The 24,823-nt window shown below is 47.6% G+C and overlaps 1 protein-coding gene across 1 annotated transcript in view; it reads left to right on the forward strand.

Moving 5' to 3' along the window:
* The first annotated feature begins 2,846 nt into the window (after positions 1–2,846).
* Positions 2,847–24,823, forward strand: part of LOC139388531 (neuronal migration protein doublecortin-like) — an 85,809-nt gene continuing 63,832 nt past the window's right edge. Inside the window, exons 1-3 of the mRNA XM_071135237.1 lie at positions 2,847–2,957; positions 9,748–10,171; positions 22,844–23,184. Coding sequence (XP_070991338.1) covers positions 9,811–10,171; positions 22,844–23,184 — 702 coding nt within the window. The 5' untranslated portion in view covers positions 2,847–2,957; positions 9,748–9,810. The remainder of the gene's footprint in view (positions 2,958–9,747; positions 10,172–22,843; positions 23,185–24,823) is intronic.

The raw sequence follows: 24,823 nt of genomic DNA on the forward strand, positions 1-24,823 counted from the left end.
ATGAGAACTTGTTCTCAACTAGCCTTCCTGGTTAAATAAAGGTGAAATAAACAACAACAAAAAATTTAAACTACTAATGTTTCTGTGAGCTCTCTTAGGCGACAAATGGTGGCCTTGTGTTATGTCATGTTAAATAGGAAGAACATTTGTAAAGAATTAGGCTGCTCTATTTAGATGATCTATTTGACAGAGGCAGTCTTTTTGACAGAGGCAGTCTATTTGACAGAGACAGTCTTTTTGACAGAGGCAGTCTTTTTGACAGAGGCAGTCTTTTTGACAGAGGCAGTCTTTTTGACAGAGGCAGTCTTTTTGACAGAGGCAGTCTTTTTGATAGAGGCTGTCTTTTTGACAGAGGCAGGCATTTGAACACTCAAACTCCCTGGGATTTAAATATTGTACAAACCATTGTCTGTTTCTAATAAAAAACACAATGGATAGAGAAACAAATGGATACATAACCAAAAGAAAGGCCACCCTTCCTGTGTTCTTAGCACCAGCAGTACCAGAGAGCATGAAACATTAAACAGCAGTACTGTCTCCTAGTGTCACAGAGGCAGAGATTGGTGGTTTCTATGGTATGAATGGCCACAAGTCATTTCTTGTTGTGAACTGCAAGATAAATTGGAAACTATATCCTGAAAATGTCTGACGGAAATAATTTCACAAATTGAGAAAATCAACCCTCGCTTTGCTCCAGCGGTCCCCATAGGCGCTGAAGTCACCAGCCACTGTCCCAGTGTTCATACCTGGCTTGGTAGAACATTTTGTGTTTTGTCATTGTACTCTGTCATGATTTTTCCTCGTTGATACACTTTGACCTATCGATGGGTTAGGACAAGCAAGAATCAACCTGACTAGAGCTCTGAGAGTATCCAATGAAATGCTCTAGGTCAGGTCCCTCAGGTCAGATATCACCTGGGCTACGCATTATTCCTGCACTGCTCTGTCAGAGTTGTGAGTGACTAACATCAATACTACACCACACTCTCATTTTATGATACATTGTGCCTGGCCATGAGGTGAGGTGACAAATGTAGACAGCACAGCTTTGCAAATCAGTGTGACATTAGCTAGATCAAATGTTCTGGTGACTCACTTGGACCGAGTCCAATGGATCCTATATCTGATGGAGAGCGATATTGTTATTGACAGTGACAGGACCCTTACAAAGAGGTGATGGTGTTATATGACACCACACTACTCCCCTCTGTCACCACAGGGTGATGTAGAGTGTGTGTTGTTGACTGGACCAAGACACAAATTTGATTTAAAGAGTCGACTCGTCTTAAAACCCCAACTCCACGGAAGCAAGGCAGATTGGACACATGCATTGAGGTGTTTAGGCTTTTAGTGTCACGACTTCCGCCGAAGTCGATGCCTCTCCTTGTTCGGGCGGCGTTCGGCTGTCGACGTCACCGGCCTTCTAGCCACCGCCGATCCACTTTTCATTTTCCATTTGTTTTGTCTTAGTCTTACACACCTGGTTTCACTCACCCAATTACCTGTTTATTATTTAACCCTCTGTTCCCCATGTTTGTTTGTGAGTGATTGTTTTTTGTAAATCGGTCCGTTATTGTGGGCTCGTAATTTTTGCCTTGTATTTTTGTATTTTTGAGTAAAGTATGTTGATACTAAGTACTAATTTCTGCTGTCCTGCACCTGACTCTCTAAACCAGCTACACACAGGACCCCATTACATGTATCAATACTCCCCAAAGAGGCCCTGCATCACAACACCATTTCTGATTAGTCTGAAAGAGATCAAATCAAATCATATTTTATTTGTCACATGCTTCTTAAACAACAGGTGTATACTAACAGTGCCTTCTGACAGTCACTTACCAACAAAGCAGAGAGAAAAATAGAAAAATAATTAACGTGTAGCACAAGGAATAAATATACAATGAGTAACGAAACTTGGCTGTATACACGGGGTACCAGTACAGAGTAAATGTGCAGGGGTACGAGGTAATTGAGGTAGGTACAGTATGTACATATAGGTAGGGGTAAAGTGACTCGGTAACAGGATAGATAATAAGCAGTAGCAGCAGTGTATGTAATGAGTTAAAAGAGTTCGCGCAAAGGGGGTCAATGCAGATATTCTGGGATGACTTTGTCTCAGTTCATTACACACGAGATTGTATGATAACAACTTCACACACACACACACACACACACTAAACAATCTAAACACAGGTGCTAATCTAAACACAGGTGCTCATAAACACTTCCACCTGCACCTGAAACTCACACCACACACCAGATGCCTCCCATATAAAGAGCCTCTTATCTGGAAGGACATCAGCTCTTTAGAGCTATCCTTTCTCCTTTCTCTCTGGCAGTGGTGTAGATAATGGGCTTTTACCTTCAGAAGCCAACACACACACCCATACACATTCGTCAATAAATCAATCTACAATCCTGCTGTTTCTGCCTCTGGAAATATAACATGGATGGTGTGAAGAGAGGAGCAACACCCACACAGTTCAATCTGTTTGGAGGGGGTTATCAACACCACATTACTTTACAATAGAGATAGTGGAAAGATCCTGTGGCATCATTTTCTCAAAACACAGGGATCAAATCAATTTAGCAGGCAGATTTTTTCTCTCTCCAGATTTGTATTTCTAATTTCAATAGGCAGCATACACAGTGCATGGGTGTCTGAATAAATAAAACACTATTCATCATGGCACAGTAGATTCCCGAAAGTTTTAAAAAAATCAGCTCTGAAAAGGTTTACATCATCCTTTTGTGAGAAATACCCCAAAATGTTGGTCAGTGCCATTGCCATGCTAGGGCGGGTTCAGCAGGGTCGCCTCTAGGACCCAGCAGTGCAGCCGGTCAGGTAGGCTCAGCTCGTAGACTAGAGAGAGGCAGACAAAGGCAGAGAGAGCTCGTGCCGCTATCCTGCAGCATCCACACCCACCCACCTCACTCCAAAAGCTCCAGCGCGGGTGAGTACCCGATACTTTTTATATTTTGGTTAAACATAATTAAATGGAGAAAAAATATTATGTCAGTATTTAAATTATGTTTCTGACGGTGAGTTAAGTTGTTGTGTTCAGGAGTATTGGACACTGTGAATGATTGGTAGAATTTTTGCCTATTTAGGCTGTCGGCTATATGAGCAGGTGATTATAGGTGTGCGCGTACCCGTTGGTACAAAACTGTCATGGCTCATCTGTATGTACTGCGCCCACCGCTTTTCTCTGAGGGCATATGGACAACTGATCCGTTTTTTTTGTTGCTGAAAGCTAGAGGGGGTACTGAAAAACTTTTGTTGTTATTTAAAAACAAATATGACTTAAAACCAGCTCAGACTGGCTTAGTGTTACTAGATAAGACACAGATCTGCTGTGATGAGGATGTTTGGGGTGATTTGATGCAGGACGCTGACGGGCAGGTCAGAGTTGTTATCTGGGCTGCTGTGGCGCTGGTAGCACAGACCCAGCCTCACATCTCTGTCGTGCAGTTAGACATGTCACAGTCACACAATAGAACAGCTCTGCAGTCTGTGTGCTGCACTGTGAGCAGGAAGTAGCCTGCCCTGGTTAGGTAAGCATGGTGAGAACATTTGTATTATTTTACACATCCATTTATTTGTGATATTCAGGGATTGAATGACATATCTGTTGGGGGGTGTAATGAGTAGTGGTCTGGACCTTATAGACATTTTACATTTTACATACTTAGGGGCCCCTCCTGTAATTTGAGCCCTGATGATTGTAATGCACTGGGGTGAATCATTAGTCTAGTAATAATACTATTATTTGTAGTTGTATCCGTGTGTGATGTAGCACTACAGTAGTCGTAGTGATGGGGGTGTCCCTGTGAGACAATGGGCTGTCCTGAGCGTAGACCATATATAGTCCTAAGTGACGTCATAGGGAGAGGGAGAAGTGACGTCATAGGGAGAGGGTCAGTGATTTACCCTGTCTATTATATTAGGCGAGCAGATGGGCTCCCGGGCCCCTGTCTGTCGGGAGGAGTACCACTACCCATAACCCATCCCTCCCTGGTCTGGGACCTACCCCCATCTCAGGACCTGTCATAAAAGCTCAGCCAGACTCAGGGCCAGGGTGTGCGGGGGAGGGGAGATCCCAGACGCGTTAAGCGTGGGGACAATGTGGTCCTCTCTGTTTGTCTTCATGGAGGAGGACACGCGTGATGGGGCTGTGAAGAGACAAGGGGAGGAGGACATATCAATCATAATCAGTATTTCGCCATTAAAAGCTGTGAGTTTCATGACCTTTGGCATTGGGGCGTTGCCAGTCTAACACAATCATTGTTTACGCAAAAATGAGTTAACAAGCCCCTGTTAAGTCATGGAGTCTACATTTGGTTGCCATTACCCAGCAGTAGAGCCATGTGTGGGCATTGTATGTGGAGCGAGAGTGGGTGATAGCAAGGGTGTGGAGGGGTTGAGGGGTTAGGCTGCATTTCTTTATCTGAAGCCATTGAGGTGTGGTCACTGGTCACAACCACTAGGTGGGGATTTGACAGGAAGTGGCCAGGCTTTAATTGGTAAAGCTGCTTCAATCCTTGGCCCAGCCCAGGACTGGTCTGTCTGTCTGTCTGGCACAGATCAGAGCTTTAAATGTCACAGATAGCAGCCTCTAGTCTACACATCCTCACTAGCGGCAGGTTGATGTTTATTGGGACGAGGCAGAACTGAGCAATTTGCACTAGATGGGCCAACTGTAAAGCCAAAATTGGCCAAATTGTAAAAATTAACAAAAAACAAAACATTTGCTTTTTTTCTTAATTTAAGGTTACTGTTAGGCATTGTGGTTATGGTTAAGTTTTAAAATCACATTTTATGACTTTGTGGCTGTGCCAGATGGTGACCACTCTGCAGCGCTGCCTCTTGAACTAGATTCATGCCGAAAAATGTTATCTTGCCCACTAATTAATGGCCAAGATGGACTGAATGTGTTGACATAACAATGTGTGCCAAAGCCCTTTTATTTGCTAGTTAAAGCTGTTTTCCAGTTCATTAATGTGTGATTAAGCTTTGTGTGGCCATTAGTAAAACTCCCCCACTGTGTTGATCAACGGTCAGATATAACCTCATCTCCCTCCTCACATGAGGGTCTGTGTGTTGTACGAAGTGGAACCTTCTGGGTAGAGGCATGGTGAACAGCGGCTGTTACAGTGCTACCCTCTGGAGGGGGCTGTTTATTTCAGATAGGGTAGTTCAGTCAAACTGACAAGCCCAGATCTAACACCTAGAAATCCAATAATTGTCCTGAGCACTGGGTTGATGTGCTGTTTTAAAAGTTGATTTAACCACATGGTGCATTGAGGTGTGTTATAAAGTTACCTTACCATGTGACATCTTCACACATGATTCTCACTAAAGACTCACTCTGTATAAAATTAATTACTGAGTCATTGATCATCTACATATGACGATTGATTGATCAATCAAGGTTCACAAATAGTCTTAAGAATGTGTGGAGTTGATTGTGCGTGATAATCTTGTGTGATAATCTTGTGTATCAGAGTGAAGCAGCAGTTCTGGAAGAGAGTCAGTCCGTCACCAGTGAATCAGAGTTGGGATTCGACCTCTCTTTTCCTAAACACAGGCCGAGCTTTGCTACATTTCCCCAGAGAGAAGCTCCTCCAGCCTCGTTCTAATACTAACAATGCATTAGGAATTTAGCAAACAAATCTAATTCTCGACAGGATGTGAAAGTGGCCCAGGGGGCTCACAACAAGAACACTATATTTTTGCGGCATGGGTTGGGGTGGATAGTTAAGGCCACTTGAAAAGGGCTTGTCATCAGGCAGAGGCATGTGATGTGAGATGGAGGGGGTGCTGTTATGTTTTTTGGTCCTCTCCAGGAAGGGGATGTGGTCTCTGTGGGGCTCCAGGGCTCAGTGGACTGTGGGGCGGAGGTCAGACTGTCATAAAGGACTCTCATTTATCACACATCATCTGCTCCTGCCTCCTTCAGCCGCCACACCTCCTGCCTACTTCAACACATCACCCTACTGGCCCATATCCTGGGAGTCAGCTTGGGGGGGCGACAGTGACAAATGCTTTGTTTGTGAACAATGGGCGTGAGCTTATTGACGAGTGGTTACTGAAAGACATTTTGGGGCATTTGAGTGAGAGGGGCTATTGATGATGGTTGAACAATATAGGAAAAAGATAGGCCTGGAGCTAAACAGAGCACCATATTGTCCCTAGAGTACTGATGTTGTTTTACCTGATAGTTACTGTACTTTGATAAAAGATGACATACCTTGTGACTTGCAGTGTAATATAAGAAGCCACTAGTTCCTGTATCGGATGTGTCTTTTACAGAGAAGCTGTTTGCCTTGTAAACATGGCTACAAATGCAGCCAGACAGCCCAGACTTGAGTGTCAGCACATTCTAGGCAGGTGTAGATGGGGTTTGTCCCACTGCAGCTAACCTCATTCACAAGTCTTGTACAGTACAATATGGCTGCTGTGCCTGTGCTCTAGCACGTGGATACTGCTGTGGTGCAGTGAGTCTTTGTTCTGACATGGAGCAGCTAGCATTCAGCTCTACTGTGCGGTCATCATAACCTCACGTTTCCCATCTCATACAGAGGAATTATATTCACTTTGATTAGATCACACAGAGATGGCTAATGACATTCATTAGAAATGGGGCTTTGTGTGTCGTCGTAACGAAGCAACCTGCCCCACGACTCTGACGTGTTTCTTTGTCTGCTCTGCAGTCGGGTAGTTTCACTGAAACGCTAGTTCCACTCCTGAATGCTCGGAATCGAAACGTTCTTTGAAACGAACAGACAGACTGCCTGTCTGACCTGGACAGGACTCCAAGCATGTTCCAGGGCACGGCGTTTCAACGATGACCTTCACTGTGCCCTCTGTCCTCCTATGGCGGGGACATTGTTATGATGGTGTGAGATGTGAGACATGGCAGAGAGGGTGACGGCTGCTGGGATCCCATTCACAGTGGCACAGTAATGAGTGCTCTCTGCCCGTTTAGTGGCTAATCTCCTCATTATTCCAAACGGTCTATTTCAAAGTTCCAGTGACGAACTGGGTAGCAGCAAACACGTCTCTGGCCAGTCAGCCAGCCAGTCAGCCAGCCAGTCAGCCAGTCAGTCAGTCCCTCCCACCATGCTTTCTTTTCTTCTGTCTTTTTGCGGAGGGGATAAAACGGTCTGCTTGCGTTTAGAAAGAGCAGATGTTAGTGGAGAGTTTTGGCAGGAGCACGCTGTGCTCTCTAACCCTCGCCTCATCTACAGGCTTTACAGAGAGGTCTGGACTACCCAGAAAGAGACCATTCCTGCTAGGCTGCTTAGGCCTTTACACAAGCCATGTTATCTGCCAAAAGACACCAAATAGAAAACCCTTTAAAAAATACATTGAATCATGTTTTAACCTCAACCTTAGTAATTGTTCTTTCAGAGTCTTTGTATGCTATAAGGTTTTAGACCGGCTTCCTTTGTACATTGGATTATGTAAACTTGTGGGTGGATCACCCCATGTACCTTTCCCAGTGGTAGAGGATGAGTAACCACTGAAACGTGTGAATACACCCTCACACATGGTGCTCAGCACCACACATTGATGTAGTGACTATGATACCATGGACTTTACATCAGTGACTAATGCTCCAAATGTTCAGCTCAGCTCTCTGGTCCATGAGCCCTTTTTATGGGATGCTGATTGTACAGTAGATCCAGAACCTCCCCTGCTGCCTGCTCATAGCTCAGACCCCGAGGTGTGGGAGGATTCAGATGGTTCTAGCTTGTTTCTGCCGTTCTTTAAAACGACCCAGGTGGTGAAACATTTTTGTTAGCCTTTCCATGTAAGATATATGGTACTTGCAAATGCACATCCCAAAAATGAGTATATTGTCATGGTTGTAAGGCAAAGGGGAACTGTACAGAGATCAGATACAGAAACCAGAATCACATTAAGCACATATTGCATGCTGGCATTTATTGTCATGAATCTTTACCTGGAGGCAGTTCACAGAGTGGTCACTAGCTGTCACAGCCACAAAATCATCTAATCTGATTTGAAATATAAACCTAACCTTAACCACACTGCTAACCCTAACCTTTTTTATGAATTCTTACATTATAGACAATTTTGACTTTACAGCTGGCCCATTAGTGGAAATCGCTCTGTTCTGCCTCCAGGACAAGACTCATGACAATCAATGTCAATCTGTGCACATATCCTGGAGCCAGAGGGAAAGTGTCTCGTTTCCCACCCTGGTCAGACCACAAACAGCAACACTCTCTGATGAGACATTCTTCTCCAAAATATCACACATCCACTTTGCCTTCTTAATAATAGTTCCTTACTGGCCACTCCCTTCCCCTCTCTGAAGAACACAGGCTGAATATATGGTAGATGACAGACAGACGTACAGCCGGAGCAACCTCCGCTCTACAGGAGACCTGTACATCCCATTTAGTGCGTACCATGTTTAGTATGTAGTGTATGTTCAGAACTAATGGCCTTAGTTTTGGGGTCACTGAAGGATTGTAATGCCTACATAGGGCATGTACTACTGAGTATACAGCAGAGGGATTCTGTTCACCTGACATTAAATACTGATCCCCTGTTCACTCGGGAACATCCTAAACGAGGCTTGTGTTTTTGTTGCTGCGCCGTCATGGCAGAACGTTCTCCAGTTGCTTTCACACACTTCCACACACACAGAAGGGCTGAGGGTTAACACATCTCTGTGTCTGTCTGTGAGTGGGTGGGCTAATCGATAGTGAGGGCTGTAATTGATTGGGCTGGCCTAGCCTCTCTTCATCTTGCAGAAACCATACACACTCTGGAGAGAGGGCGTGGGGAGGCGGGGCGTGGGGAGGCGGGGCGTGGGGAGACATGGAGAGACAGGGTATGGAGAGACAGGGTATGGGAAGGTATGGAGAGACAGGGTATGGGGAGACATGGAGAGACAGGGTATGGGGAGACATGGAGAGACAGGGTATGGGGAGGTATGGAGAGACAGGGTATGGAGAGACAGGGTATGGGGAGGTATGGAGAGACAGGGTATGGGGAGACATGGAGAGACAGGGTATGGGGAGGCATGGAGAGACAGGGTATGGGGAGACAGGGAGAGACAGGGTATGGGGAGGCATGGAGAGACAGGGTATGGAGAGACAGGGTATGGGGAGGTATGGAGAGACAGGGTATGGGGAGGTATGGAGAGACAGGGTATGGAGAGACAGGGTATGGGGAGACATGTGGAGACAGGGTATGGAGAGACAGGGTATGGGGAGACATGTGGAGACAGGGTATGGAGAGACAGGGTATGGAGAGACGTGGAGAGACAGGGTATGGGGAGACATGGACAGACAGGGTATGGGGAGACATGGAGAGACAGGGTATGGGGAGACATGGGGAGACAGGGTATGGGGAGACTGGGCATTAGGAGGCAAGGCATGGGGGAGGGGCTTGGGGAGACGGGTCATGGAGAAACAGGGCATGGGAGGCTTGGCTTAGTTTGCTGCATGTGACCCCCAGCACACCTGTGGTGCATGGTACTCTACTGTATTAGAGGGATAGAGATGGAAAGGAATTCCCACTGCAGGGGAGTTTCACAGTAGCTAGATGGTGGAATGTTGAGGGATTCATTTACCACTTTGGTACTCTGTTATTGAATAGCCCTTTTTAGATGTTCATGCCTAAAATATCTTTACCAAGTCTCCTTAGTTTTATACTGTATGAGCATCAGTATAACTCATAGTGTTATGTTTTTCCAATGCTAGACTTCCCAGAGCTCAGCACAACCAGCACCTCTCTACCACGGACCCTCCCTGACATCTGTCGCCATGGAGCTGGACTTCGGCCATTTTGACGAGCGCGACAAGCCCCGTACCCCACGGGGTGGTCGCATGAATGGGCTGCCTAGCCCCACCCACAGCGCCCACTGCAGCTTCTACCGCACGCGCACCCTGCAGGCCCTCACCAACGAGAAGAAGGCCAAGAAGGTGAGGTTCTACCGCAACGGAGACCGCTACTTCAAGGGCATCGTGTACGCCGTGGCCGTGGAACGCTTCCGCACCTTCGACGCCCTCTTGGCCGACCTGACGCGCTCGCTCTCCGACCACATCAACCTTCCCCAGGGGGTCCGCTTCATCTTCTCCATCGACGGAACGCGCAAGATCACCACCATGGACGAGCTGGAGGAAGGTGAGCTCACAGGGGGTTGGGTGGTAGGGAGTAGTGGTCATTATGGAGGAAGGTGAGCTCACAGGGGGTTGGGTGGTAGGGAGTGGTGGTCATTATGGAGGAAGGTGAGCTCACAGGGGGTTGTGTGGTAGGGAGTGGTGGTCATTATGGAGGAAGGTGAGCTCACAGGGAAGTCGGTAGGTAGAGAGTGGGGGTCATTATGGAGAAGGTGAGCTCACAGGGAGGTCGGGAGTGAGGGTCATTGGATAAAGGTGAGCTCACGGGGTTGGGTGGTAGGGAGTGGGGATCATTATGGAGGAAGGTGAGCTCACGGGGTTTGGGTGGTAGGGAGTGGGGGTCATTATGGAGGAAGTTGAGCTCACGGGGTTTGGGTGGTAGGGAGTGGGGGTCATTATGGACGAAGGTGAGCTCACGGGGTTTGGGTCGTAGGGAGTGGGGGTCATTATGGACGAAGGTGAGCTCACAGGGGTTGGGTGGTAGGGAGTGGGGGTCATTATGGAGGAAGGTGAGCTCACAGGGAGGTCGGGAGTGAGGGTCATTGGATAAAGGTGAGCTCACGGGGTTGGGTGGTAGGGAGTGGGGATCATTATGGAGGAAGGTGAGCTCACGGGGTTTGGGTGGTAGGGAGTGGGGGTCATTATGGAGGAAGTTGAGCTCACGGGGTTTGGGTGGTAGGGAGTGGGGGTCATTATGGACGAAGGTGAGCTCACAGGGGTTGGGTGGTAGGGAGTGGGGGTCATTATGGAGGAAGGTGAGCTCACAGCGGTTAGGTGATAGGGAGTGGGGGTCATTATGGAGGAAGGTGAGCTCACAGGGGTTGGGTGGTAGGAAGGGTGGTCATTATGGAGGAAGGTGAGCTCACAGGGAAGTCGGGTAGTAGGGAGTGGGGGTCATTATGTAGGAAGGTGAGCTCTCAGGTAGGTTGGGTGGTAGGGAGTAAAGGTGGATTGTGGATAAAGGTGAGCTCACGGGGGTTGGTTGGTAGGGAGTGGGGGTCAATGTGGAGGAAGGTGAGCTCATGGGGGTTGGGTGGTAGGGAGTCGGGGTCATTGTGGAGGAAGGTGAGCTCACAGGGAGGTCGGGAGTGGCAGTCATTATAAAGAAGGTTAGCTCACAGGGAGGTCGGGAGTGGCAGTCATTATGGAGGAAGGTGAGCTCACAGGGAGGTCAGGTGGTAGGGAGTGGGGTCATTATGGAGGAAGGTGAGCTTACAGGGAGGTCAGGTGGTAGGGAGTGGGGGTCATTATGGAGGAAGGTGAGCTCACAGGGAAGTTGGGTGATCGGAGTGGGGGTCATTGTGGAGTAGGGGGGGTTGGGTGCTAGGGAGTAGGGGGGGGTTGGGTGCTAGGGAGTAGGGGGGGGTTGGGTGCTAGGGAGTAGGGGGGGGTTGGGTGCTAGGGAGTAGGGGGGGGGTTGGGTGCTAGGGAGTGGGGGGGGGTTGGGTGCTAGGGAGTGGGGGGGGGTTGGGTGCTAGGGAGTGGGGGGGGGTTGGGTGCTAGGGAGTAGGGGGGGGGGTTGGGTGCTAGGGAGTAGGGGGGGGGGTTGGGTGCTAGGGATTAGGGGGGGGTTGGGTGCTAGGGAGTAGGGGGGGGATTTGGGTGCTAGGGAGTAGGGGGGGTTGGGTGCTAGGGAGTAGGGGGGGTTGGGTGCTAGGGAGTAGGGGGGTTGGGTGCTAGGGAGTAGGGGGGTTGGGTGCTAGGGAGTGGGGGGTCATTGTGTAGGAAGGTGAGCTAGGGAGTGGGGGTCATTGTGGAGGAAGGTGATCTCACATGGGGGGTTGGGTGCTAGGGAGTTGGTCATTGTGGAGGAAGGTGATCTCACATGGGGGGTTGGGTGATAGGGAGTGGGGGTCATTATGGAGGAAGGTGATCTCACATGGGGGGTTGGGTGATAGGGAGTGGGTGTCATTATGGAGGAAGGTGATCTCACATGGGGGCTTGGGTGCTAGGGAGTGGGGGTCATTATGGAGGAAGGTGATCTCACATGGGGGGTTGGGTGCTAGGGAGTAGGGGGGGTTGTGTGCTAGGGATTAGGGGGGGGTTGGGTGCTAGGGAGTAGGGGGTCATTGTGTAGGAAGGTGAGCTCACATGGGGGGTTGGGTGCTAGGGAGTGGGGGTCATTGTGGAGGAAGGTGATCTCACATCACCCACCCCCCCTTGGGTGCTTGGGAGTGGGGGTCATTATGGAGGAAGGTGATCTCACATCACCCACCCCCCCTTGGGTGCTTGGGAGTGGGGGTCATTATGGAGGAAGGTAATCTCACATGGGGGGGTTGGGTGATAGGGAGTGGGGGTCATTGTGGATAATGGTGAGCTCACAGGGGGTTGGGTGGTAGGGAGTGGGGGTCATTATGGATAAAGGTGAGAACACAGGGGGGTTGGATGGTAGGTAGTGGGGATCATTATGGATAAAGGTGTGGTCACGGGGGTTGGGTGGTAAGGAGTGGGGGAGTTTGTGCATAGTTTTCTCCTTGGGTGACACCTATCATTCTAAGTTCTGTTAATTTGATTAGGAAAGGTTAAACAGCGGTATTCTGTCATCACCTGTAACATGGGAATAACGAGAGGCATGAACGTCTCCTGCTCTGAGATGGAGTCTAGTCTGGCTGGTCTAGCCGGCTGTAATCTCTGCATATTAAATATGATCATCTGATGGTTTACAGGGCAATGGAGCAGTGGGACGGTGTGCTATGCTAGTTTACACAGTGTACTCCAGAGACCCTGCCACTCTGCTAAAAGCTGCTACTTGTTGAGCAGCACAAGTACAGTCACTTCAGTCATGCTGTTAAATCTCAGTAATTCATTGGCAGTGATTCGGTCAGCGCCTCAGGAGCCAGCGAGCAGCAGTCTCGGTATGTCTGAAGCAGACCGATGATGGCATCAGAATGTCATCTAGAACAGAGGTTCTTCAACTTTTTCAGCTCTAGACCCAAGTGAGAAATGTACTGTCCTCAAACGACCCAAATTAAGAAATAGTCTGAAATAATACATGTTTACTCATAACTCGCTGGTCTAGACTATGCTGGTTTAACACTTTACCACCACTGTTCCCACCACTGTTCCCACCACTGTTCCCACCACTGTTCCCACCACTGTTCCCACCACTGTTCCTTCACTGTCCCCACCACTGTCCCCACCACTGTCCCCACCACTGTTCCCACCACTGTTCCCACCACTGTTCCCACCACTGTTCCCACCACTGTTCCACCACTGTTCCACCACTGTCCCCACCACTGTCCCCACCACTGTTTCACCACTGTTCCACCACTTTACCACCACTGTTCCACCACTTTACCACCACTGTTCCTTCACTTTTCCACTACTTTACCACCACTGTTCCTTCACTTTACCACCACTGTTCCTTCACTGTTCCACCACTTTACCACCACTGTTCCACCACTGTTCCTTCACTTTTCCACTACTTTACCACCACTTTTCCACTACTTTACCACCACTGTTCCTTCACTTTACCACCACTGTTCCACCACTTTACCACCACTGTTCCACCACTGTTCCTTCACTTTTCCACTACTTTACCACCACTGTTCCTTCACTTTACCACCACTGTTCCTTCACTGTTCCACCACTTTACCACCACTGTTCCTTCACTTTACCACCACTGTTCCTTCACTTTACCCCCACTGTTCCACCACTGTTCCTTCACTGTTCCACCACTGTTCCTTCACTGTTCCACCACTGTTCCTTCACTGTTCCTTCAATTTACCACCACTGTTCCACCACTTTACCACCTGTTCCTTCACTGTTCCACCACTTTACCCTCACTGTTCCACCACTGTTCCACCACTTTACCACCACTGTTCCTTCACTTTACCACCACTGTTCCTTCACTTTACCACCACTGTTCCTTCACTTTACCACCACTGTTCCTTCACTGTTCCACCACTTTACCACCACTTTACCCCCACTGTTCCACCACTGTTCCTTCACTTTACCACCACTTTAGCCCCACTGTTCCTTCACTTTACCCCCACTGTTCCCCCACTGTTCCCCCACTGTTCCACCACTTTACCACCACTGTTCCTTCACTGTTCCACTACTTTACCACCACTTTACCACCACTGTTCCCCCACTGTTCCACCACTTTACCACCACTGTTCCTTCACTGTTCCACCACTTTACCACTGCTCTGTTCCGCTGTTGGTGTCCACCACTTTAGTGACTGCTTTAGTGCTCTGTGGGTTGATGGATTGTGATAATGATGCATCCTACTGTCTTCATGATCATCATAGTCAGTAGGGTGGACATGGATAGTGAAACAGTTTTCACAATTATGTCTTCCTCCTCTCATTGATATGCATGGTGTAGTGGTAGTCTGTTGCTTTCGTTGTGTGAAACCATACACTGTTATTAGAGATTCTCACTGAGGTTTTTATCTGGTCAGTGACTCTCACTGGAATGTACATGTGGAATTCTCTGCTCAGAAGTGGAGGGAGAGAGAGCATTGCAATGAGTGCTTGGCAGTATTCAAAGCCGTAATCGCTGCGTCTGCATCCAGGAATTAGGAAATGGTTCCTAAATGGAGCCTGTTGTCCCAGTGGAACCATCCATCCATCTGCCTGGAGGCTGGAGCACAGGCAGCATTCTGTTTGATGAGCCGACAGACGGGGTCTCGGCCCCTCTCCTTGGCATGATGTAATGTAACGTCTCCTCCCCTCATTAGGGGGACTCCCCCACCTTGATGTGATTGCTGAGTCTCAGACTCGTCATAATTATCCATACGGGAGTCTTACAGCCAGCTCAGCCAATCTCTCTCAGCAGAATATCATGAAGACTGCTGGATGCTCTACACACTTCCCTATCCCACCTGGACAAGAGGAACACCTATGTGAGAATGTTGCTAATTGACTACAGCTCAGCATTTAACACAATAGTCCCCTCCAAGCTTGACACTGCTCAAGGACCTGAGTATGAGCACCTCCCTCTGCAACTGGATCCTGGACTTCCTGACAGGCAGACCTCGGGTGGTGAGGGTAGTCAATAACACCTCAACACAGGGGGGCCTCCCAAGGGTGATCGGCCCCCTCCTGTACATCTCTTACTCGGTTATATTAATACCCCCCTCAACAGTACTAGTATCTGTTATTCCTTCTTAAGGTTGCAAAGGGAGGTTAAATTAGTGGAAACTATCAAAGTCTACCAGTAAACTAACAGAATTTTGGTAACTTCCAGGGTTTGTTTTGGAATTTTATCAAATTACATCTAGTGGCACTTTTGGGCACAGATTGTCACACGTGTCTGTAATTATTTCTGACCCTCTGTGTTGCCTTACTGCATGCAAAATATATAAAATAATATCCAGAGTGATTCACAGGAGCAATGCCTCGCTCAAGGGTGACGGTTTCGGCATATATATACAGTATATATTTTTTACACACATTTATTTGACTGTGTCAGTATGTCTTTGTAAATGTGTTGGTGCCAAACTGGTGGCAGTTGTGGAAAAAAAGTCAATAGTTCAAAAAGAGTTGCAGAGTTCATTAAAAATAATTCATTTGTTGATTCTATGTATTTTTTCATTAATTAGGCTATTTTCTCTTGAATCATATGATCTATCCACTAGAAACTCATGGACAATAGGGACACAGATATAGAAAAACCTTTTATTTTATTTTTATTTTTAAAGTTATTCAAGTATAAATGACCGAAGTTGCCATAGATTACCTGTTAATTACTTAAGTTACAGAATACTCAGGTAAATTTGGTAAGTTACCAGTAGCTTTGCAACTCTATTCCTTCTTGTTAGAAAGCCCAAAATAAGGTGGAAGTGGGTCTGTAACTATATAAAACAGGCTCTCCTGGGAATGAAGGGATGCACAGTCTGAGGAGGCTGACAGGTAGGCGGAGCTGAGCTTCCTCTCTCTCTCCAGACACCAGCTGGATCCCTGTATAGGGGAGAAGAACTGTTACTGCCTGCCAAGAGAAATGGATCATATTGGGGCCTATTAATAGAATATAAATAGATCCAACTGCTACTTAGCGTTATAAAACGTTTTAGATGATGTCACGTTGCCAGCTGGGAATTGATCTATGGTTGTTAAAAGGGATGACTTAAGGAAACAGAGAGCCTGCATGTTTGGACTACAACCAAAGAGGAAAAATCAAGGACAAATGAAAAAGGGTATGAAGGGCCATGTAGTGAAAGAGAAGGGATGTATGTAGAAGGCAATAAAATATTTCTTCTAGTTGCACTATACAGCAGTTAGTTCATTACACTATGCTATTTGAAGTACAGCTTGCCAGTAATGTACTCTACCTTTGGGTTCATTACCTTGAGACCACACCCCTCAGAGTAAGAAAACCCTGTAACCTTATACACTTCACTCTGATGCAATTACTTACCTCTTCCTCTCGACTCGTATGACCCGGGAATTCAGTGTCCTCTGCCAGTGTTGATTAAGACTCTCCCTCAACGCCATCTGCCCTGGAGGCAGAGTTTTTCAATTACACTCAACACCCCTGGCTAATTGTGCTGTTCACTTCCCTGGATACACTCTCTCTTTCCTACTGACACATCAACCATTGTCTTATCTTTCTACTGACACCAATGAACAGGACCACTAAACAACACGCCAATTTATTCCAGTGTGTGGCAGATGTATTTTCCTAAAAGCTTGGAAGCCCTTCAGGGGGTGTTTCTAGGGAAGGGGGTGGGGGAAAGGGGCTGGGATTATACAAATGATACAAAGAGATAAACCCTGGCTTCATTTGATCAAAATTAGGTGATCATCTCTTGTTTTCTGTTTAGGAAAGAGCGGGGCATTGGGGGAGTGACTGTATGTTGTATGTGTGGGGCGGCTGAGGTGGGCCAGAAGAGACAATGTATGGCACTAGTGGAATACTGCAGTTTCATTTTACATTTACTGTTTTGTCATTTAGCAGATGCTCTTATGCAGAGCATCTTACAGTAGTGAATGCATAAATGTTTTCATACTGGTCCCCCATGGGAATCGAACCCACAACCCTGGCACTGCATGTGCCATGCTCTACCAACTGAGCCCCCTCGCAAGATCAGAAAAATTTGCAGTTTTATAGATAATCTCATGCTATTCTACACATTTTGCAATCGTGCTGAGAGAATTTTAGATTTTTTAAGCTTATTACTTACAATTCTACCAATATGGCTGCCATTTTCACCCCATTCTGGAACGTTGAGGGTTTATGACACATGGCCATGGGCTGTTTTTTTGGCTGGCGACCATAGAGATCCTATAAAATGATTAGGGGCTATGTCATAAACCCTCAACGTTCCAGAATGGGGTGAAAATGGCAGCCATATTGGTCAGGGAGAAATCCAAACCAGTCTAATTGGAATTAATGACAGTAGAGGCATACTCCTGATTTTTACTTATGCAGGAAAATTAAACAAAGATGTGATATATCAGAAATTGTATAATAGAATACTTATCATATAAATATTGTCATATAATCATAACAGTTTATTATGGGTTTTATACATATTTTCTGTATGAATAGCCTAAAACAATATGCAAACAGACCATAAATATCTCAATGTTTGTTTTCTTGGAAAGCTGAGATTCCTTTTATATGATACAAATCAGTACTTGTAACTTGTCCAAGTCCTATCAACTGATTTTAGCCAGTGTATGGGTGGGAATTGAATGCATAGTTTGAATGGAAAGTCGACATATTGGCAGTTAATTTGTAAAATATATGAAATAATTTCTCAAATGTCTGGATAGCCAGCTAACAAACATACAGTGCAGATATACTCTTCAAATGTATTATTTTACATGATCTTATCACAGCACTAGCAAACTATGGTCTACCAGCTCCCTGACCAAAATGGCTAACCTTTATCCCATCATAAGAAGATGTATGTTTGTGCAAGAGTGAGAGTTTGTGTGTGGTGGCGGGAAGAGGACAGGTCCTCCTCTTACAGAGGATAATGAACTCTGCGCTGTATTATCCCCCACTGTCCTTTGTGTGGTGCTGCAGTGGCACAGGGAGTGATGTCCTCTGGATCTCTCTGGCTCTCTACATAATGGAGAGACCAGGGAGGGACACATGGAAATGGAGGAGAGAGGGGTAGAGAAATGGAGGAGAGATGGAGGGTATTATGAAAATGGTCAGAATTAATCTAAGATAACTCAAGAAATCTGTCATTCGTTTTGACGTTTTTTGCTGAGGAAATCTTAGTCGCACAATCTATCTAAGATGTTTGGTGCAGTATTTCTCATGAAAATGAGTCTATTGTTGAATGACAATGAACACTTAATTGAAGAATCTCTACCATTGACCAATCACAGACGAAAGGGCGTAGACTTTCGTGTGCACGAACAGCCGAAATACCCTTTACGGAAGACCATTTAGAGGAAGGCTTACATGATACAGTATTAGCCCAAGTTAACTACTGCACCACCTTACAGGCCTCTGGAACTTACGCTACTGTACGGGTCAGAGTACTGGATCTCAGCCCAAGCTGACAGTCCACCCAGGCATAAGGCTTAGTGGGACTGGCTGACTCTTACGATCTGACCTTAGGAGAAATCAGGACCTGCTTACCTGGATGGAAGTGTTGAGCGTTGCCATTTACACTGTTGCTGGGCAGAATGCCCTACTGTATAGACTCGCTCAATTATAATAGTGAGAGGTAGCATGCAGTTCCCCACCGTCCTACTACAGAATCTGCTAGATCTGATGAAAGAAAGAGAGAGAGAAATATATTCTTTCCAGGTGCTGTGAGTAAGCAGTGCACTCTAGGTAGATGCTGTCATAACACTGTTTGAAAAGCTGTTTCTGCTGTCTCTGCACTTTTACACAGGACAGATGTAGTGTTATGTGCTAACGTAATTTATTCACTTTCCATTGGAAAAACATCTGTAGAAATATACCTATGATATTGTGTTGGATCTCATGACAAAACATATCATGATTTTGAGCACCACAGGTAGGAAGACTTTAGTAGAAATTCACATTAGTATTTCAGCTAGACATGGAATATTATATTATAACAGTGTTTTGATGCACAAAGAGCTCATTTTAGACTTAACTTATTCATTTGCTTAGGCAAAGGCATGTAAATAATTGTGTGCGTTCTCCAGGGATGAACATGCTACCGTAGGCTATGTAGCTTTGATCACGTCTCAATGACAGCGCCTTCTCTGTGTGCCGTCTGGAACAAATGCAGAGAATATAATGAGTAGGAAGGAGGTGCCAAGTAGCCTAGCGGTTATGAGCATTGGACCAGCAACCGAAAGGTTGTTGGTTTGAATCCCCTAGCCGACTACGTGACAGATCTGTCGGTGCCCTTGTGCAACACACTTAACCCTATTGGCTCCTGTAAGTTGCTCTGGATAAGAGCATCTAGTAAAATGTAAATGTAGAGTGAGCTCTGTCCATCAACCATGTGACCTGTCACATACACCCACTGACAGGCAGATCTGGGGGAGTTCAGCGCTGACTATGTGGAAGCAGAAGCCCACTGCTTTTCAAAGTAAAGAAAAGTAAAGCTTTGTCAGTTTCATTGCTCCTCTGGTCGTCCTGTCCTCTGGTGTGTCATTGCTCCTCTGGTCGTCCTGTCCTCTGGTGTGTCATTGCTCCTCTGGTCGTCCTGTCCTCTGGTGTGTCATTGCTCCTCTGGTCGTCCTGTCCTCTGGTGTGTCATTGCTCCTCTGGTCGTCCTGTCCTCTGGTGTGTCATTGCTCCTCTGGTCGTCCTGTCCTCTGGTGTGTCATTGCTCCTCTGGTCGTCCTGTCCTCTGGTGTGTCATTGCTCCTCTGGTCGTCCTGTCCTCTGGTGTGTCATTGCTCCTCTGGTCGTCCTGTCCTCTGGTGTGTCATTGCTCCTCTGGTCGTCCTGTCCTCTGGTGTGTCATTGCTCCTCTGGTCGTCCTGTCCTCTGGTGTGTCATTGCTCCTCTGGTCGTCCTGTCCTCTGGTGTGTCATTGCTCCTCTGGTCGTCCTGTCCTCTGGTGTGTCATTGCTCCTCTGGTCGTCCTGTCCTCTGGTGTGTCATTGCTCCTCTGGTCGTCCTGTCCTCTGGTGTGTCATTGCTCCTCTGGTCGTCCTGTCCTCTGGTGTGTCATTGCTCCTCTGGTCGTCCTGTCCTCTGGTGTGTCATTGCTCCTCTGGTCGTCCTGTCCTCTGGTGTGTCATTGCTCCTCTGGTCGTCCTGTCCTCTGGTGTGTCATTGCTCCTCTGGTCGTCCTGTCCTCTGGTGTGTCATTGCTCCTCTGGTCGTCCTGTCCTCTGGTGTGTCATTGCTCCTCTGGCCGTCCTGTCCTCTGGTGTGTCATTGCTCCTCTGGCCGTCCTGTCCTCTGGTGTGTCATTGCTCCTCTGGCCGTCCTGTCCTCTGGTGTGTCATTGCTCCTCTGGCCGTCCTGTCCTCTGGTGTGTCATTGCTCCTCTGGCCGTCCTGTCCTCTGGTGTGTCATTGCTCCTCTGGTCGTCCTGTCCTCTGGTGTGTCATTGCTCCTCTGGTCGTCCTGTCCTCTGGTGTGTCATTGCTCCTCTGGCCGTCCTGTCCTCTGGTGTGTCATTGCTCCTCTGGTCGTCCTGTCCTCTGGTGTGTCATTGCTCCTCTGGTCGTCCTGTCCTCTGGTGTGTCATTGCTCCTCTGGTCGTCCTGTCCTCTGGTGTGTCATTGCTCCTCTGGTCGTCCTGTCCTCTGGTGTGTCATTGCTCCTCTGGTCGTCCTGTCCTCTGGTGTGTCATTGCTCCTCTGGTCGTCCTGTCCTCTGGTGTGTCATTGCTCCTCTGGTCGTCCTGTCCTCTGGTGTGTCATTGCTCCTCTGGTCGTCCTGTCCTCTGGTGTGTCATTGCTCCTCTGGTCGTCCTGTCCTCTGGTGTGTCATTGCTCCTCTGGTCGTCCTGTCCTCTGGTGTGTCATTGCTCCTCTGGCACCTAGCTAGCTCTCATCACCAGCCTGATGAGTTTTGTCTCCCAGCTCTCGCTCCTGCAGATTCCATCTATCTTTCTCTGGTTTGCTTCCTCTCTGTGACAGGGATCATCAGTCTATCCACTGACTGTCCTGTCTCTTCTCCTCTTCTCTCTCTTCAGCCTCAAAACATTACGCTCGCTTCTCCTCTCCACTTTAGGGTCATGTGGGTTGAATAGTTATACCTAATTTCTAGCCCCTTTCATGTAACTAGTCTCTCTGTATATCAAATGTTTATCCCTGACTCTCTTAACTGGAGGCCAGTATAGATGTCATCCTATCACTGGTCTATAGAGATCACCTATAGCTGGCCCCTGATCCACAGAGACCTGTCCCGTTACTGCTCCTCCTACAGTACACTACATACAAGGTCACAGTAGGACCACCCTCCTCCTACAGGTCACAGTAGGACCACCCTCCTCCTACAGGTCACAGTAGGACCACCCTCCTCCTACAGGTCACAGTAGGACCACCCTCCTCCTGCAGGTCACAGTAGGACCACCCTCCTCCTGCAGGTCACAGTAGGACCACCCTGCTCCTGCATGTCACAGTAGGACCACCCTGCTCCTGCAGGTCACAGTAGGACCACCCTGCTCCTGCAGGTCACAGTAGGACCACCCTCCTCCTGCAGGTCACAGTAGGACCACCCTCCTCCTGCAGGTCACAGTAGGACCACCCTCCTCCTGCAGGTCACAGTAGGACCACCCTCCTCCTGCAGGTCACAGTAGGACCACCCTCCTCCTACAGGTCACAGTAGGACCACCCTCCTCCTGCAGGTCACAGTAGGACCACCCTCCTCCTGCAGGTCACAGTAGGACCACCCTCCTCCTGCAGGTCACAGTAGGACCACCCTTCTCCTGCAGGTCACAGTAGAACCACCCTTCTCCTACAGGTCACAGTAGAACCACCCTTCTCCTACAGGTCACAGTAGAACCACCCTTCTCCTACAGGTCACAGTAGAACCACCCTCCTCCTGCAGGTCACAGTAGAACCACCCTCCTCCTACAGGTCACAGTAGAACCACAGGTCTTCATGATCAGTATTTTTTAAACTAGGACAAATTGGAGAGCATTACCACACCTAGGATCTAAGGTAATTCCATCAGCTGATGTGAAGAACTTGATACACCCACTAAGAGGACCATGTCATTGTCACCGTGTGTTGCTGTAATAAAGCATGGTGGAGGAGGACTCATGGACTGGTATGACATTACAATATTGTATGTTTGTGTTTGAGAGAATGGGGGATGGCGGATCTCTGTCAGAGCAGTCTCCTGCTGTTTGATGATTGGGGGAGAGTTCAGTGCACAGGTCACCATGCTTTGGATTAGGTTCATGGAGATGCTATAGCAATTACTGACAGGGTGGAAGCACACGTCACTGGCTCGTTTTTTAAACTTCTGGGAGAGTAACTGCTAGTTTGCCAACACACTATGAGATACGGTAGCGCTAGATTGTCCCGTTTGAGTAGGAGGCTGTTTTTCTGTCCTCAGTTTATCTTGAATCCATGCATTTAGATCAGATGTAGTGGGGATGCATAGTTTATATGAAGATGTGTTGGTATTGTCTCCCTCACGAAGGTCTGTGACATCTGAGCTGGTTATCCTCCAAGCTTTAACTCCACACCTCTACTTACGATAGTACTGATGTTGGGTTCCTTTTAAAGCAAATATTTCCTCAGTTTATGTCAAACAAAGTTGATTATTTCATATTCCTTACGGCGTTCTTTCTTTGTCTCTCCTCTCACCCCCTCAGGAGAGAGCTACGTCTGTGCGTCTGAGAACGTCTACAAGAAGGTCGACTACACAAAGAACGTCAACCCCAACTGGTCTGTGAACGTGAAGGCCTCGGCCAGCCAGAAGAACCTGCAGAGCCTGGCCAGCAAGCAGGCCAACGAGGCCCGGGAGGGTAAGGAGTTTGTTCGCCCCAAGCTGGTGACGGTGATGCGGAGTGGCGTGAAGCCGAGGAAGGCCGTCCGCGTGCTGCTCAACAAGAAGACAGCGCACTCCTTCGAACAGGTGCTCACCGACATCACAGAGGCCATCAAGCTGGAGAGCGGCGTGGTCAAGAGGATCTACACACTGGACGGAAAGCAGGTAGGTCACACATTCACTCACACTGGCACACCTCAACACCCACCTCCAGAATGTTAGTTGGACTCAGATCGATGTCAGACTAAGGTCACATTCAGCACTACTAACCCTGAGTCATTATACAAACATCTGAAACAAACATGAATCAAAAATATACCTAAGAAGTCTCTTGTGTTTAGTTCTCTCTGTTGATATTGAGAGGCAGCCTGACAATGCCGTATAGTTTGTTTTGCTGTCCCTATAAGGTTGTTTCTATTCAGGCTCTAGGGAACATGCAACCTGGAATAAGAGGATAAAAGCTGGAATAAGTAAAGAATATGTTTTAAATACTGATGTCATTTCTAATCATTCAAAATTTGCCAGCAGCATACCACCCTGCATACCACTGCTGGTTTGCTTCTGAAGCTAAGCAGGGTTGGTCCTGGTCTGTCCCTGGACGGGAGACCAGATGCTGCTGGAAGTGGTGTTGGAGGGCCAGTAGGAGGCACTCTTTCCTCTGGTCTAAAATATCCCAATGCCCCAGGGCAGGGATTTGGGACACTACCCTGTGTAGGGGGCTGTCTTTCAGATGGGATGTTAAATGGGTGTCCTGACTCTCTGAGGTCATTAAAGATCCCATGGCACTTATTGTAAGAGTAGGGGTGTAAACCCCGGTGTCCTGGCTAAATTCCCAATCTGGCCCTCAAACCATCACGGTCACCTAATAATCCCCAGTTTACAATTGGCTCATTCATCCCCCTCTTCTCCCCTGTAACTATTCCCCAGGTCATTGCTGCAAATGAGAACGTGTTCTCAGTCAACTTACCTGGTAAAATAACGGATAAATAAAGAAGAGAATAAAGTCATGTTATTTCATCCCAAAGACGTTTACTGGTATATGCCTGGGCCAAGCTTTATGTGTTCCTGCAGGTCAATCATCCCATTTTGGGTTGGTAGGTGCTGTGTAGAGAAACCAACCGGTCCACAGCAGCACCAGGACGTTGAGTCCATGGGTCAGGGGCGACTCACTGACAAGGTGCAACTCATTTGTCTGTTGAGACATACCCACACACCCCTGACTTGACTAAGCAGCCTACCAGTTGGCTGAGGTGGGAAGCTTCATCAGAAACGGTGCAGATGGCTCAGACCAAAGACTGACGCTTCTTCAGAGAGCTGGACTGACGTCAGAAAGTCCCACAGCGATCCATCCATCACTCAGTCAGAAAGGAAGGAAGGAAGGCAGACAGAGGGAGGCAGGAGATGGACTCTTTTGCTGCCTTGGCTCCCAGCTCTCTAACAGACCTGCAGTGGAATGAAAACACCCATATAGGCTAGTTACTGATCATCAATATGTGAATTGGCTGTTTCATCAGGATCTTCATGACTCAGATGAGATAGAAAAGACCTCTACAGCCCAACCATGAAAAGAGCATTGCCTTGTTATGAGGGGTTGTAATGCACCATAAGGCATATGAACATTTAAATTACTAATATCCATATGAATCTATTTACACTGCCAGGAGGCCACTCAAAGTGCAGCAATTAGCAGCTGTAAAGACAAAGGGCCAGCTGTCCGTAGGCTCTTAAAGCAGTTTAAAGGTTTTCGGTACAATAGAGTAGTAGAAATGGAGGTAATGACAGTGCGTGAGGGCTCCTCTGAGAG

This window comes from Oncorhynchus clarkii, chromosome 29, assembly GCF_045791955.1.
Source record: "Oncorhynchus clarkii lewisi isolate Uvic-CL-2024 chromosome 29, UVic_Ocla_1.0, whole genome shotgun sequence".
Taxonomy (NCBI): domain Eukaryota; kingdom Metazoa; phylum Chordata; class Actinopteri; order Salmoniformes; family Salmonidae; genus Oncorhynchus; species Oncorhynchus clarkii.